Source organism: Saccostrea cucullata, unplaced genomic scaffold (genome assembly GCF_032062105.1).
Source record: "Saccostrea cucullata isolate Sc308-1 unplaced genomic scaffold, CSIRO_AGI_Scuc_v1 ctg484, whole genome shotgun sequence".
NCBI lineage: Eukaryota > Metazoa > Mollusca > Bivalvia > Ostreida > Ostreidae > Saccostrea > Saccostrea cuccullata.
Window position 1 is genome coordinate 318837 of NW_026931863.1, and position 12740 is coordinate 331576.

Sequence of the window (12740 nt, forward strand, 5' to 3'; positions counted from 1 at the left end):
GAAAAATGCATTGCAGAAATTACGTAAAACAAACTATCATATGTCAAAAAGCATCGGCACTAGTATTCAAGAGATTTTGATGAGAATTTTATAAATATAACTCAGATTTTATTTCCAAATAAACAAAAATCTTTAATGAGAAAAAGAACCGGATAAATGAAAGAGATCATTATTTTGCTCATGTAGCCAATTATCGCTCTTTAAATCGCGAAAGACAAACTTGTGCAATAGAAGAGCAAGCAATTTGGGTAATTATACATTCCATCATGGCATGCATTTGTATAATGTCTGTTCAGGAACAGCTATGCACCTGATTTGCAAGATAAGTGTAGTTTCCTCTGAAACTGTACAGAACACAAATCTAATTTACAATAATTTATCGGAATGAAGAATGCGATTTCCCGTTGTCATGTAGTGAGCAGATAAAAATCGACTTGCACATTCATCAATGTATCCATACGAACACACTCGTAAATATATTTGTAATCACCTGTTGAGGAGAAAAGCCTTGCTGTTCCTGCATTGACAACTGTGGCGTGAACTGCTGGGAATAGATCGAAGGTTGCGGGGACCAGCCCGGTTGTTTTGCTTGACCCGCGAAACTTTGCCCAAAGCTCGTAGTTCCTCCACCAAATTTGTTCATTGTGATTTTCTTGGGCTGATGACCGGCGACGGCTGGAGGAGGCATGATTTTAGGACCGTGATCTGAGGAACGTCTGATCGGAATCTGAATCTGGGTAATGGTATTAATAAAGGAACAAGGTTAGAAGTGAAAGTAGCAGAAGCGTAACGAATAGAACGACAGTGCTTAGCCTGGTCCCCTGTCTCATCCTTGCCAAGGCAGGAGAGACGCGGAGTACACAAAGCAAAATAGGGACAGGGAACAAGGCTAGACAGTGCTAGGTTCAATCGCATCTTCTCGGACCTTTTCGTGAAGCTCGGAAAACACTTGTAGGGAAGATCGGTGAAGTTGCGATTGTGCTAGGTTAATTAAGATTTCTGGGATTTAAGTAACAGTAAGAGCGAAATGCTTTTCAAAATGTAATTTTGAATGGTAACACATTTTACCAAAAATATTGTGCTGGATTGACTTTTAAGGTATTTGACAATATGTGTATACTTACAGAGGCAGTCTTATGAGGCAGAGGTGGGGCCTTAGTTGGACTCTGTGGTGTAAGAGGTTTCACAGAGGCTCCAGAGGGTGGCCTGAAAGTACAAACAAAAATTAATGAGAACAAATAATTAAAATGCATGTAAAATTTATCTCATCCGGACACCACTTGTTCCAAATAAATTGGGCGGATTAGAAAACCTTCCGGTTTAGACGAATTCTTAAAAATTGAACTTTCTGAAACGAATAAAATTAAGATCGGATTATAGGCAAGATTTCGGATTACACAACATCCAAATTAGACAAGTTTCACTGTATATAAACGAAAGAAAAAAAAGGAACAAAATGTTATCATAAAAATTACTGACCAAACAGATTTCCAAGACTTCTAAAAAATGAACAATTGGCAGTTGAAGATAAAACAGAAAAATGAGAAGGTCTAGAAATAAACTTGCCGTTAACACGAGTGAATCATATCTTGGAGGTAGAAAAAAAGTGAAAAATGTGTGTAGGTAGTAGGTAAGAGGAATCAAGCCTTGTAATAAAACACATATGAAGCTACACAGAGCTCCCGAAATAGAAGATTATTTGAGCTGTTTTGTTTCCGACTTCCCACTTGTGTCTTTGAGAGTGTGCACATAGAGCGGTTATATAGTCTCTGGTAATTATTGCGGAGATAAAAGTGCATCTGAATTATTTGACGTTATCAATTATTTTTACAATCATTTGTACATGGAGGGTAACGAACTTAATCTATAGTATATTCTATACAGTATACTATAGGTATATCAACTGAAGTGTATCATGATGTAATCTTGACATCACAAATTAATGCTGATTATACACAGAAAAAGAAGCAATTCGATCAAAGAAAACACACACCAATGACATCATATCATCTCCTGTATCGCCATCTAGTATTAATTAAAATAGTGAAAGGTTTATTTTTCTTTGACGTTTCACATGTGTTTCAAATTTATGGGTAAAAAGAACACAAACAATATATTCTTATACCTGCTGACGAGAAGTTCGACCTGTCCTCCGCCAAATTTGATGCTGTCCTGTGCCTGCTTATGCGTCAGCGTCGATGCGTCACGGCCGTTGATGGCTAATATGACGTCACCCCTCTGGAGTTCCCCTTCCGCAGGACTGTTCGAAAATACCTGCCATAAACATAAATCTGTTTTATTAAAGAATCTTCTCCTCTGTGAAAATCGGGAAAATGTAGAACTGTTTTATCTCTAAATAACTTTCAGGAGATGGGTCTGCTGAAAATAAACTGGCATAATTATATATATATATATCAAGGTTCTTTCTTGGCGAATTTTCAGGAGTTTCAACTCGCTCAATAAATGTCTTTCTTATTCCCAGATACAAGTGACGGGGAGTTTTTTGTAATGATATCGGTACACGAAAAAGATAGCATTTACTAGAATTATGTAAGAAATTATATCATGTACAGTGTTTTCTCTTCAAACAGAGAAACAGTGTTTTGATCAATTATTTTGTTTTTATTGATATTAGGCCATGAAAATGTAAATTTTAGCAATTTCTTGAAACAAAATCAAATTCTTTTTTTTAAGACATTGTACAAACTTCTATCTTACTAACATGAAAAGTCATTGCTAATTTCTACATGAATATACTTTTACGTATATAGAAAAGTACACATGTAATAACATGATTCAATTTAGTGGGAGGTTATAAAGATCGTTGGCTGGTTCTTCAACTGCTGGTTTACTTCCAACAACAACATGACCTTCATCCTTTGAAGGCCGGTGAATGACCTATGACCTTGATGCCATTAAATTTTGACAAATTTAACTTTTTTGTGGTCCAATGATCTACATTGTATATTCTTCAGCATCCCTTTTGCCTGGTGTAAAGATTTTAACAATAAAAGATGTGCAAAATAATTATTTTGAAAATAAATGGAGAAAATTGACTCCGTAAAAGCAATGAAAAAAAATTCAATAAAGCCAACGTAACACTACCCCCTACCGTAATGTCCAACGGCTCAGACCCCGCCCTTCGAGGTAAAATCCGAATTGTGGTGGAGGTCATATCTATAAATCTTGGAGACAAAAATAAAATATTCTGGAAGGACAGTAATAAGAAAAGAAAATGGGTTCCCCAGAACACTGACAATAAGCAAAATAAAAGCTTGATAAAGACAGAGAAATGGGCAAAATGTAAATTGCAGCTGACAGGTACACTACCAACGGTGGTGCCAGAATCGTCTCAGCTCATGTGAATGTATCCAATATGCGTCTTGTAAACAGTGGAACCTGCGATCAAGGCCGGTAATATGTTGGTTGAAAGACAAAGGTCCGGGGTATAGGAATTTAGTAATTTCCTGCAGGGTGCTTGGGCATAAGAACCATCTGTTGATCTACTTAGTGGAATGTTGGTTTTGCAGGTTGTATTATTGGAGTGCATAATGTCATACTGCAAGGTCAATACTGTACACTCCAATGTGCGAAATTTACATTCCGAGCCACAGGGCAATAGTTTAACTCACAAAGGGTTGGGGGCATTTATGCTAGTTGTTCAATTTTGGTTTTACTATTTCATACGTCACGCTATAGTTCTTCTGAAGTTTAGATATTGCTATAATGATCGTTTTGTTATAAAATGCATATGTAATGAGATCGGGATACAGGTTGAATATTAATGATACATACTGGAAAACATGACCAGTGCAAAATTAGTCGTCAGAGAGATTCGAACCATGGTTTTTGGACTGTGTGGTTAACATTTAAGAGTCACTTTGTGTAACATCTTCATGTTAAACTTTTGATTAGCTTGAAACAATTTATTAGATCAAAAATTAAACACATTTTGAACTTGATAAAGTTTCTGCTGAAAGACATCATTAAACTGACAAAAATATCAATCAATTCCTCCCTTCTCTCTCTCTGTACAAAGAAAGAAGAAAAAAATGTTTTAATTTTCATTTCAGGCTGATTGATGCAAGAAGATAAAATACCTTTCGCCTGAGTCATAGTGACTTTTTTAGTTAGTAAAAAAAAAAGAATGTTGAAAAAGAAACAATAATTAAGATAAGGTTCTTGTTTGAAGATGCGTATTTAAAGCATCCAGACGTGATGTGTGTTACATGAAATATCCTTAATCCTGCAGGAACATTTACTATCAAATTTAAATCGCTGCAGTCAGTCAGCATCTTTTCATTATCTTTTTTTTCGTTAGGAGAGGAACATTTTTTGATAATGGTACTAGGTCGTAATCCTTTTCTATCAAAAGATGAAACAGTCTGATAGATCTATACTGGAATGTGCAGGAGTAACTGCAGCATTAATAATACAGACAGCGGGAGGCGAAGAACGGTTCTAAGGAATTTTTTTTTTTCTCGAGAGAGGGAAAAGAATCCAAAGTTAAAGCATTTTTAAAGAAGCTTTGAATTTATAGTCTTTGAAAAGACGTATGTAAGAATTTTGTGAGAATAAAGTTGAATTTCAGATAAATTTTCAATTTCGGTAATCGTTTATGAGATTATTATTTTAGTTTGGAATAAAGTCAAAAGACCATCGAACTTCTTAATATGACGCAAAGGTTCTAGGTAAATCATAAAAATTTTCAATTAAACAATTGAAGAAAAAATAATTTAATGCCATTAATCATGCAACGATAAGGTGTTTGCTGCAAAAATACAATTCTAATTGAGAGTTCTTTTTAAACAATATTTTTGCTAAGCCGTGTTATTGAGAAATTCTGCAAAATTTCAAAGGAATGTTAGCTAGACGATATCGAAGAGCATCACCAATTGAAGTTAATCTTTCTGATTTTTTTTAAGAAGAGCCAGAACGCAGGTTCAAGACATAATGATTTGCCTTCAGGTAAAATATTTACAAAAACACTTCTCTTGCTTCTGAAATCAGCACATCAAAGAAAAACAAAGTGATCTGGCATCGAACACCAAAAAAAATCTCCCATGTAATACAAGAGAACATCAACTTCTAATTAACCCAAATGATAATGACACGTGTAACTAATAATTAGTTGTCCACTATATCAACCATTGTGTATTAGCGTATCAAGTTTCGCCTACTGCATATCAATTAAGTTTTAAGGTGCGCTGAAGTCTTGCGCCGAACGTTGCCCCCTCTCAACGCAATATGAAAGTAAAAATTAACTTACCTCTATAAACTAGGAAGACGAATAGGAACGGGAGGTCTTGCTAGAGAAACTGTAATAGCCGAGATATATTTCCCTATCAGAAAACTGTTAATTGACAATTACACCAGACGGATTCTGTCAGTCACTCTTCATCACTGGAAATCAGTGCGCTATTGCTGCACGTGCATACCTATATAAGGATAAGTCGTCTGCTATACTCACCCTCTGTACCACGAGCTCTTGATTTAAATCTCGGCCTCCTTGAAGTCGAAAACCCCAAGGGGTTTCGAACGAGTCCCTAAAAAGCCGGACCAGCATCGCTTTAACCTAGTCGATTTCAAGTTGCCATCCTGTAAAAATATAAGTTTTTATTTATCATCAGATCGGTTTTCACCTTCAAACCGAAACCGAGGCGGCAAGATGGATCTTGGAATGTGACTTATGCCAATCGAATGCAAGGAAAAGTTGTAAATACACCTATCCGCAAAATCAACAGTACCTACGTATATGTTTGCCAAGAAGATGGGAGAAATTGTGTGTATGTGTTGGATTACATGCAACACTGATGTTTATTACGCAGAACATAATGCTCTCTTCTGTAACAATATAACGGATACTGAGATGTTGTACCTGATATAGCACGTGTCAAAAAGTGATAATTCACATCAAACGGCACACACGAGGGCCTTACCCTTTACTCTCTGTTATGCAAAAGATAAGCGATCTTTAAGAGAACAGGTTTCACGGAAAAATGAATGGTTGCTTAACCATTAAAATAGATGCACAATTTGCAATTTTACATTGTACAATTACAATTTTTAAACTAAAGTAGAATGCATGGTTTGGTGTTAAATTGTACTGAACATTATTTAATAAACTAGAAGCAAGTTTTTCATAATACAACATTCAATATTTAACGAGCTTTACAATGTCAGTGATATTTTTACTGATTATTCGTTAATTAACTTGCTGGAAATATAACTTGCTGAAAAGTATTTATCAAATGGAATCCATTCATAGAAAACATATTTGCACAAAACAAATTGCAAAAATGGTATCAAAATGGTGTCTTCTAAGGTCCTAAACATTTATTTATCTTAATTTTCTGGACATTTTTTCTTGCAAAACTTAAAGGGATAAAAAAGCAACTAAAAAAGGGATGTCGTTATAAGTATCAAACACTTACAGACCTGACTTTGTCCGCGCGCCACTGTCCCGGCTTCTGCTAGTCCCTTCACAACTGAAGCCAATTACTTTAGGCACACGCCATTCCTAATTATCAGTTACCTAGATTTCCGTGGTAAGATTGAGGAGGGTTACACAATGTCTAATGGGGGGAATGCTTTGCCAGGTTCGGGACCTGCTATTTGCCATTCAGCAAGTAGTTGGGAAGGGGTGTGTATGTATATATTGGTTTAGGGTTATAAGTAAAACATATGCTGTCCAAACACTCGCCGAGATTTTTGAGCAACAAGGTGATCAAAGTATTCTGTGGCTTATTACTTGATTGATCTTATCGCTCAGTGGCAGATGGCAAGCTGGGGAAAATGTGCTCACAAGTTTGTCATAATCCAATATAGTATAGCTGAAAAATTGTGGCTCTCCGAAAATACTGAAAGACTGTAGTCGTCCATCCTATTTTACCCCCAGACCAGTGAGCTACAGATCTGCAGCTAATCCAATTCATGGAAAGAAGACTGATAAAATAAAAAAGTATTTGCGATGATCACCTACAAAAGTCAAATTGAGCTATACTTATACTTTAGGATGCAATGTACCTCAGCTTTAAAATAAAAGTTTGTATTTTTTTTAGAGTTGGTTAATTGGTTCAAAATAAATGTGCACTTGTATAATTTATAAACATATCACACCGTAACTATGTACATGCCGTTATTCATTCATAGATGCAGCACTTACATTTGTAACACAATCAAAATAAACTCAACATAATTTTTTTTTTTGCCATATGTTCTAGTGACGTGATAGAAACCAAATTGCTTAAATCTATAGGAACACATATGTACCATATACTATTGAATCAGGACAAGATTTACATTGGATTAATTAGTAGTTGATGCTGAATTCTTTGAATAATTAATTGATATAGGGTGTCGCATGCGAATTTGACACATTCATCTGTTCATTTGCACGTTTATAACAATAATATTGGTTTTTAAGGCCAAACCTCACTAAGGTAAGTGAAACTTTTATTTAAGACCGCGGAACATTAACTGGCAAAATTGGAAATATACAGCTCACGTCATTTCTATCTGTTACAATCAAAACATTCAGTGATAGACAATGAAATGGGCGGGTACAATTCGACGCGGACGTTTGGAAAACATCGGATTGAAATTGCAGATCGAAATTCCTTTTCAATCCACCTCAGCTACGCTAGAAAGCACATTATTACTGATTGATCCAGAATACAAATGATTTCAGTTTTGGTACAGTTTGAATTTCTTTTGTCCAGTGTTTTAAATGAATTAATATTTAAGGGACAAATATTTCATTTCTGTTTGGTAAATATATGTATATCTTTGTGTTGTTGGAGGGGGGGGGGGGGGGCTGAACGATTTTTAAATAAAGTTGTCCAACAATTTTCAGTGAGAATAAGTATAAAACTCACGCACTCTTATAATCCTAGAAATAAAATATATTGTCACGTTAAGCCATGACCTGACTCGACAATTTTTTTACCCCCCCCTCCCTCTGGAATCAAATATCTCCTGAAAAATAATCTTTGTCTTCTGTGATCTTTCGCGTTCTTAAAACTATAAGCTAAAACTCATGTTAATGTGAATTTCAAACAATATGTATTTGGGATTTGAAATTAGTTGATTTTTGAATCATACATTCACTCTTTGCTTTGAAAACAGCTCAGGTGGATTGAAAATGAATTTCAATCTGCAGTTTCAATCCGATGTTTTCCCCACGTCCGCGTCGAATTGTACCCGCCCATTTCATTGTCTATCACTGAATGTTTTGATTGTAACAGATAGAAATGACGTAAGCTGTATCTTTTTAATTTTGCCAGTTAATGTTCCGCGGTCTTAAGATAAACATGTAAAAGAGCATACAAGCAATTAAATTCAAAGAATTGTGGCTACCCGCTTCCGATGTCTTTGTGGCTGTGATGTCAGTATTTATGGCATACATGTATTGTGTAAAATATGAACGCCCTATCATATGTCATTCAAGAGTTATCACCAAAGCTAATATTTTTTAAATTATAGTTCAAGCATGAAGATCAAGTGGACAGAAAACCATAACATGCTCGGAAATAACTTGTCACTGGTAATGTAGATGCAAATATGAAAGTCCTTTTTCTTATCAATCTATAGTTATAATTATGAAAATAACATTTCCGAAAATTTCTAGTTCAAGCTTCATCGTTCAAGGTCACGGGGTAAAATCATAGTGTATACTAGTAAGGTCTTGTCACAGGTACATGCATAATGTAACATACATGTGAAATGTAAAAGTCCTATTTCTTCTCATTCAAAAGTTATGAACAAGGTTTTTGAAAAGTAGGTCAAACTTTAAGGTCAAGGTCACGTGGTCAAAAATCATAACTTCATAACTTTTTAAGAGAGAGGGCTTTCACATTTCCCATTATTCCTGTGACAAGACCTTTCTAAATACACTACAACTTTTTACCCCATGGCCTTGAACCTTGATGTTTGACCTACTTTTCAAAAATGTTATTTTTTCCTTATAAATTCTGATTGAGAAGAGGTAGGGTTTTTAGATTTAACATGTGCATTACCTGTGACAAGCTTAAGATATTTTCGAGCATTCTCTGATTTCTGACCATTTGACCTTGACCTTCAAAATATCAACTTCAATGAAGCCTTACTTTTGAATGACATGCCATAAATAATGACATCTCACCCACAACGACACTAAAAGCAGGGACCACAATTAATTCTTTGAATTTGCATATTCAAAGAATAAGTTCTTTCAACTGAAGCGCATATTTAAGCATTGAATTCATATTTTTGGATGTCTTCGGTCCTATAACACACCTGGCCGTGCCGACAAATTGAATAGCGCGCGTTAGCGCGGTATGATAATTTGTCGGCACGGCCAGGTGTGTTATAGGACCGAAGACATCCAAAAATATGAATTCAATGCTTATATTTACATTCTCTAATTTTCCTTTTTCATAATTGCTTATTTCGTTAATCTTATGTGTGAATTTAGCGCCTTTCAAAACTGCCGTGGTTAATAGATGTAAGAGCCGTTTGTGACGTCAAATGACGTTAAATGAAGTTGCAAAGTTAAATAACGCAAACAAACATTGCGAGGAAAAACATTGACAAATTAATTCTTAATGCACATTACGTTAATTTTTCAGGGTTATAGTTTTTCATTAAATTGAAATAAAACATTTTAAATTTTGGTGTTCCTAGAGTATTGAAAATGCATGTAGTTCCTACTGTGTATTCTAACGCGCGGTGACAAGGTTTCGCGTGTGTTATAGAAATTTGAACGTCGTGGATTTCTAATGGATTTCATAAGGAAAATTACACTGAATGTAAATATTATATATTGCGAGAAATATTAAATTGGAATTAATGATATGTTCATATAACTTACGACATCACCCATTATTTGTGTTAATTGGACGCTCCTTGCATATCTTGGTCCCATGAAAAAAACTTTGTTGCATTAATTTCAAAGTTTTGTTATATCTCTTTTATAGTGTCGATATAGAAACTCAAAGGATGCTAGAGTTCCTAAATGACGACAGTCTTCGGAGACCAAGTCTTTCAACAAAATGTAACGTTGGAATCTCGATGGACCTAATTATGCCCCTTTATAAGCTCACCTGTTTTTATTCATATGAAGCAGAAATTATTCAAAAATCTTTACATAAGAAGAAAATATTTGCCTTGGTCTTCAGGTCGACAATTAGATATATCGAAGATGTAATTATTTATTAACAAAATAGTTAAATGTAATTTCATTCATATTATGTCGATTCAATATATACCTTTCAACTTGAAATAAAAGACACTACAAAGTCTGCCAAATCTGTAAAATGAATATTTAATCGATGTTTTACTGGCTATAGACGATAAGGACTAACAAACAACTAACTTGGATGACAAACAAGATGATTTCAACTTTTCAATCATCATTTTTCCTTATGTACACTGTACATGTACATGCATTTATGTGGTGATATCCTGCTATCAGCTTTACACCAATCTGCACATTTATAAATTTTTTTTTTTACATCTTCAGACTTATTCGATACTCAAAAACCGAGCTCCGGGCACGATAATAAGAGGGGCTACTGACAGATAAGTTGGTGTTACAAGAATTTTAACAACTTCGGTTAAAGTCAACATATTTTGACTATAAAATGGTCCTTATAATGACCTTGTAAGCAAATATCATTGGGTTGTTATTCCATTTAATACTCTCTTTCACTAGGGAATGTCGAGTTTTTCCTGACCAAAACATGAACATAGGGCTCACGCTGAATATAACTGGCACACAGTTGAACTTACTTCTCATAGGGCACCTGATCTCACCTCTGATATTACTAGGGGTTCGCGTTTTATGTCCTCTTTACAAAATTGTTTTGTTTATATATTTTGTTTCGATGGATCACTGCTCAATCATTATTTTAACTTTTTCATTTGAAATGCAATTTTATGCTAGATTTTTAAAACAGAATATTGTTATTTATTTTTCAAGAATTTACACCGAGGTCAAGTTCTAATAATTAAGGGATTTAATTTGCTGCCATAATTTTTCTATTTTAGATTTTTGTCTTCTATTTATTGGATCCGCCTTTACTTAAATGTGCAGCGCTTTCGTCACAACAAACCACACTGGATCCGCCTTTGCTTACATGTGCAGCGCTTTCGTCACAGCATCATAATACAGCGTGACGTCATATTCCATGCATAAATCAAACCACAGTATGGATCATACAGGACAAACAAAGAATTTTCCAACTTTTCTGCGAAAGGGAGAGGGTATGTCTGTATAAGATAATATTTTACCATAGTTGGAAAATTTTTAAGTGCAATCACGACCCAGCATCAAACATGTTAACAAGCACTGTAAGCCTAATATCTTAAAATTAGATCTTCATCACGTTCATTTGTGTAAAGATCTTGAGAAAGGTTTCTTCTTTAATTTTACTGCAACAGAAGTTATAGAAGTAGAACAGAATGATCTGCGTTTCCGAAGGACCAGTCAAGCAGCCATTTTGGCCCAGCTTCCCAGCAGAAAAGCGCTGCATTCTGAAGCTGGCCTCACCCTAGAACGACGTTTGTCATGCACGGCGAGAAGAAAGTCGGAACTGTTATACCGGAGGCACTCGGCATCACCATCGGTAGGAAAGTATTTAGTAAAAAATCGTATAGGTAATACAATATTTTGAATGAAACATTTTGGTTTGCATATTTCAATGCAGAACATGGCTCATCAGCCTCATGGCGGTAGGAGTGGAGGAAGGATTGGGCTATTTAAGATCAGGGATAAAATAGGCCTAATTTCATACAATACTCACAGTAGGCAAACATGCTTAACAGGTGAAAAAAACTGATGGATATGTTGAATTGATTTGGAAGACCTATAGATCTGCTTATTGGATAATAAGGTCTGACTGTATAGATCAAATATATCATTTTATTATGCTTCCTGTCAGTTTGTCTCTATATAACCCATACCCTACTATTCTCGCATAGTGGTCTAAGGATTTATATAGCGTAAGCATACTATGCCGAAATAGTGTACGGCTTTATCTTTTGAATAAAATTCATCTATGCTCACACCGGGAATCGAACTCACGACCATGGGGTTGCCAGTCCGATGCCTTATCGATTACGCCAAAGAGACGATCACTGATTGGGAGAATTTTATTAAATATATAAACTTAATTTATACAATTGACACAAGAAGGAGAAAATAGACAAATATTATTTGAAAACGGTTATATTTATTCTAAGGAATCTTAGATAAATGTATACAACAAAGTTTCAAACTAATTACATACAGATCGTTAGATGAATTGATATCATGGGGTCATTAAAACGCTTCTTTATATAGCGCTTGATTGAAGGATGTAAAAGAAAATTATCAATGAGAATCCACGTCTGTAAACAAATCAGTCTTACTAACAAAACAGAAAATAAAGATGAGTATCTTTGGGACAGAAAATTCTGACTTATTTAGAGAAAATACTAGTAACCAAAATAAATAAGCATGCAACTAATTTTAGCATGAAGATTTTGAAGTTTTTGCAAGTGCGCTGTGTTACCATCATTATTTTCAGGAAAAAATCAAATGGATTGCCGCATAAATAATAACAACAGTCAGCATAATAATAACAATAGTGTTGCATTATGCATGAACTATGCCTAAATAGTAGGCAGGGTTTGACACATAGTGCACTCGCCTCCGGCTCGTGCACCATGTGTCAAACCCTGCCTACTATTTAGGCATAGTACATGCATAATGCAACACT

General features: G+C 35.0%; 1 protein-coding gene across 1 annotated transcript in view; it reads left to right on the plus strand.

Annotated features, from left to right (window-relative positions):
* Positions 1 to 12740, plus strand: part of LOC134233765 (uncharacterized) — a 45546-nt gene that overhangs the window by 1613 nt on the left and 31193 nt on the right. Inside the window, 2 exon segments of the mRNA XM_062715767.1 lie at positions 2812 to 2823; positions 11431 to 11606. Of these exon segments, the coding sequence (XP_062571751.1) occupies positions 2812 to 2823; positions 11431 to 11606 (188 nt within the window).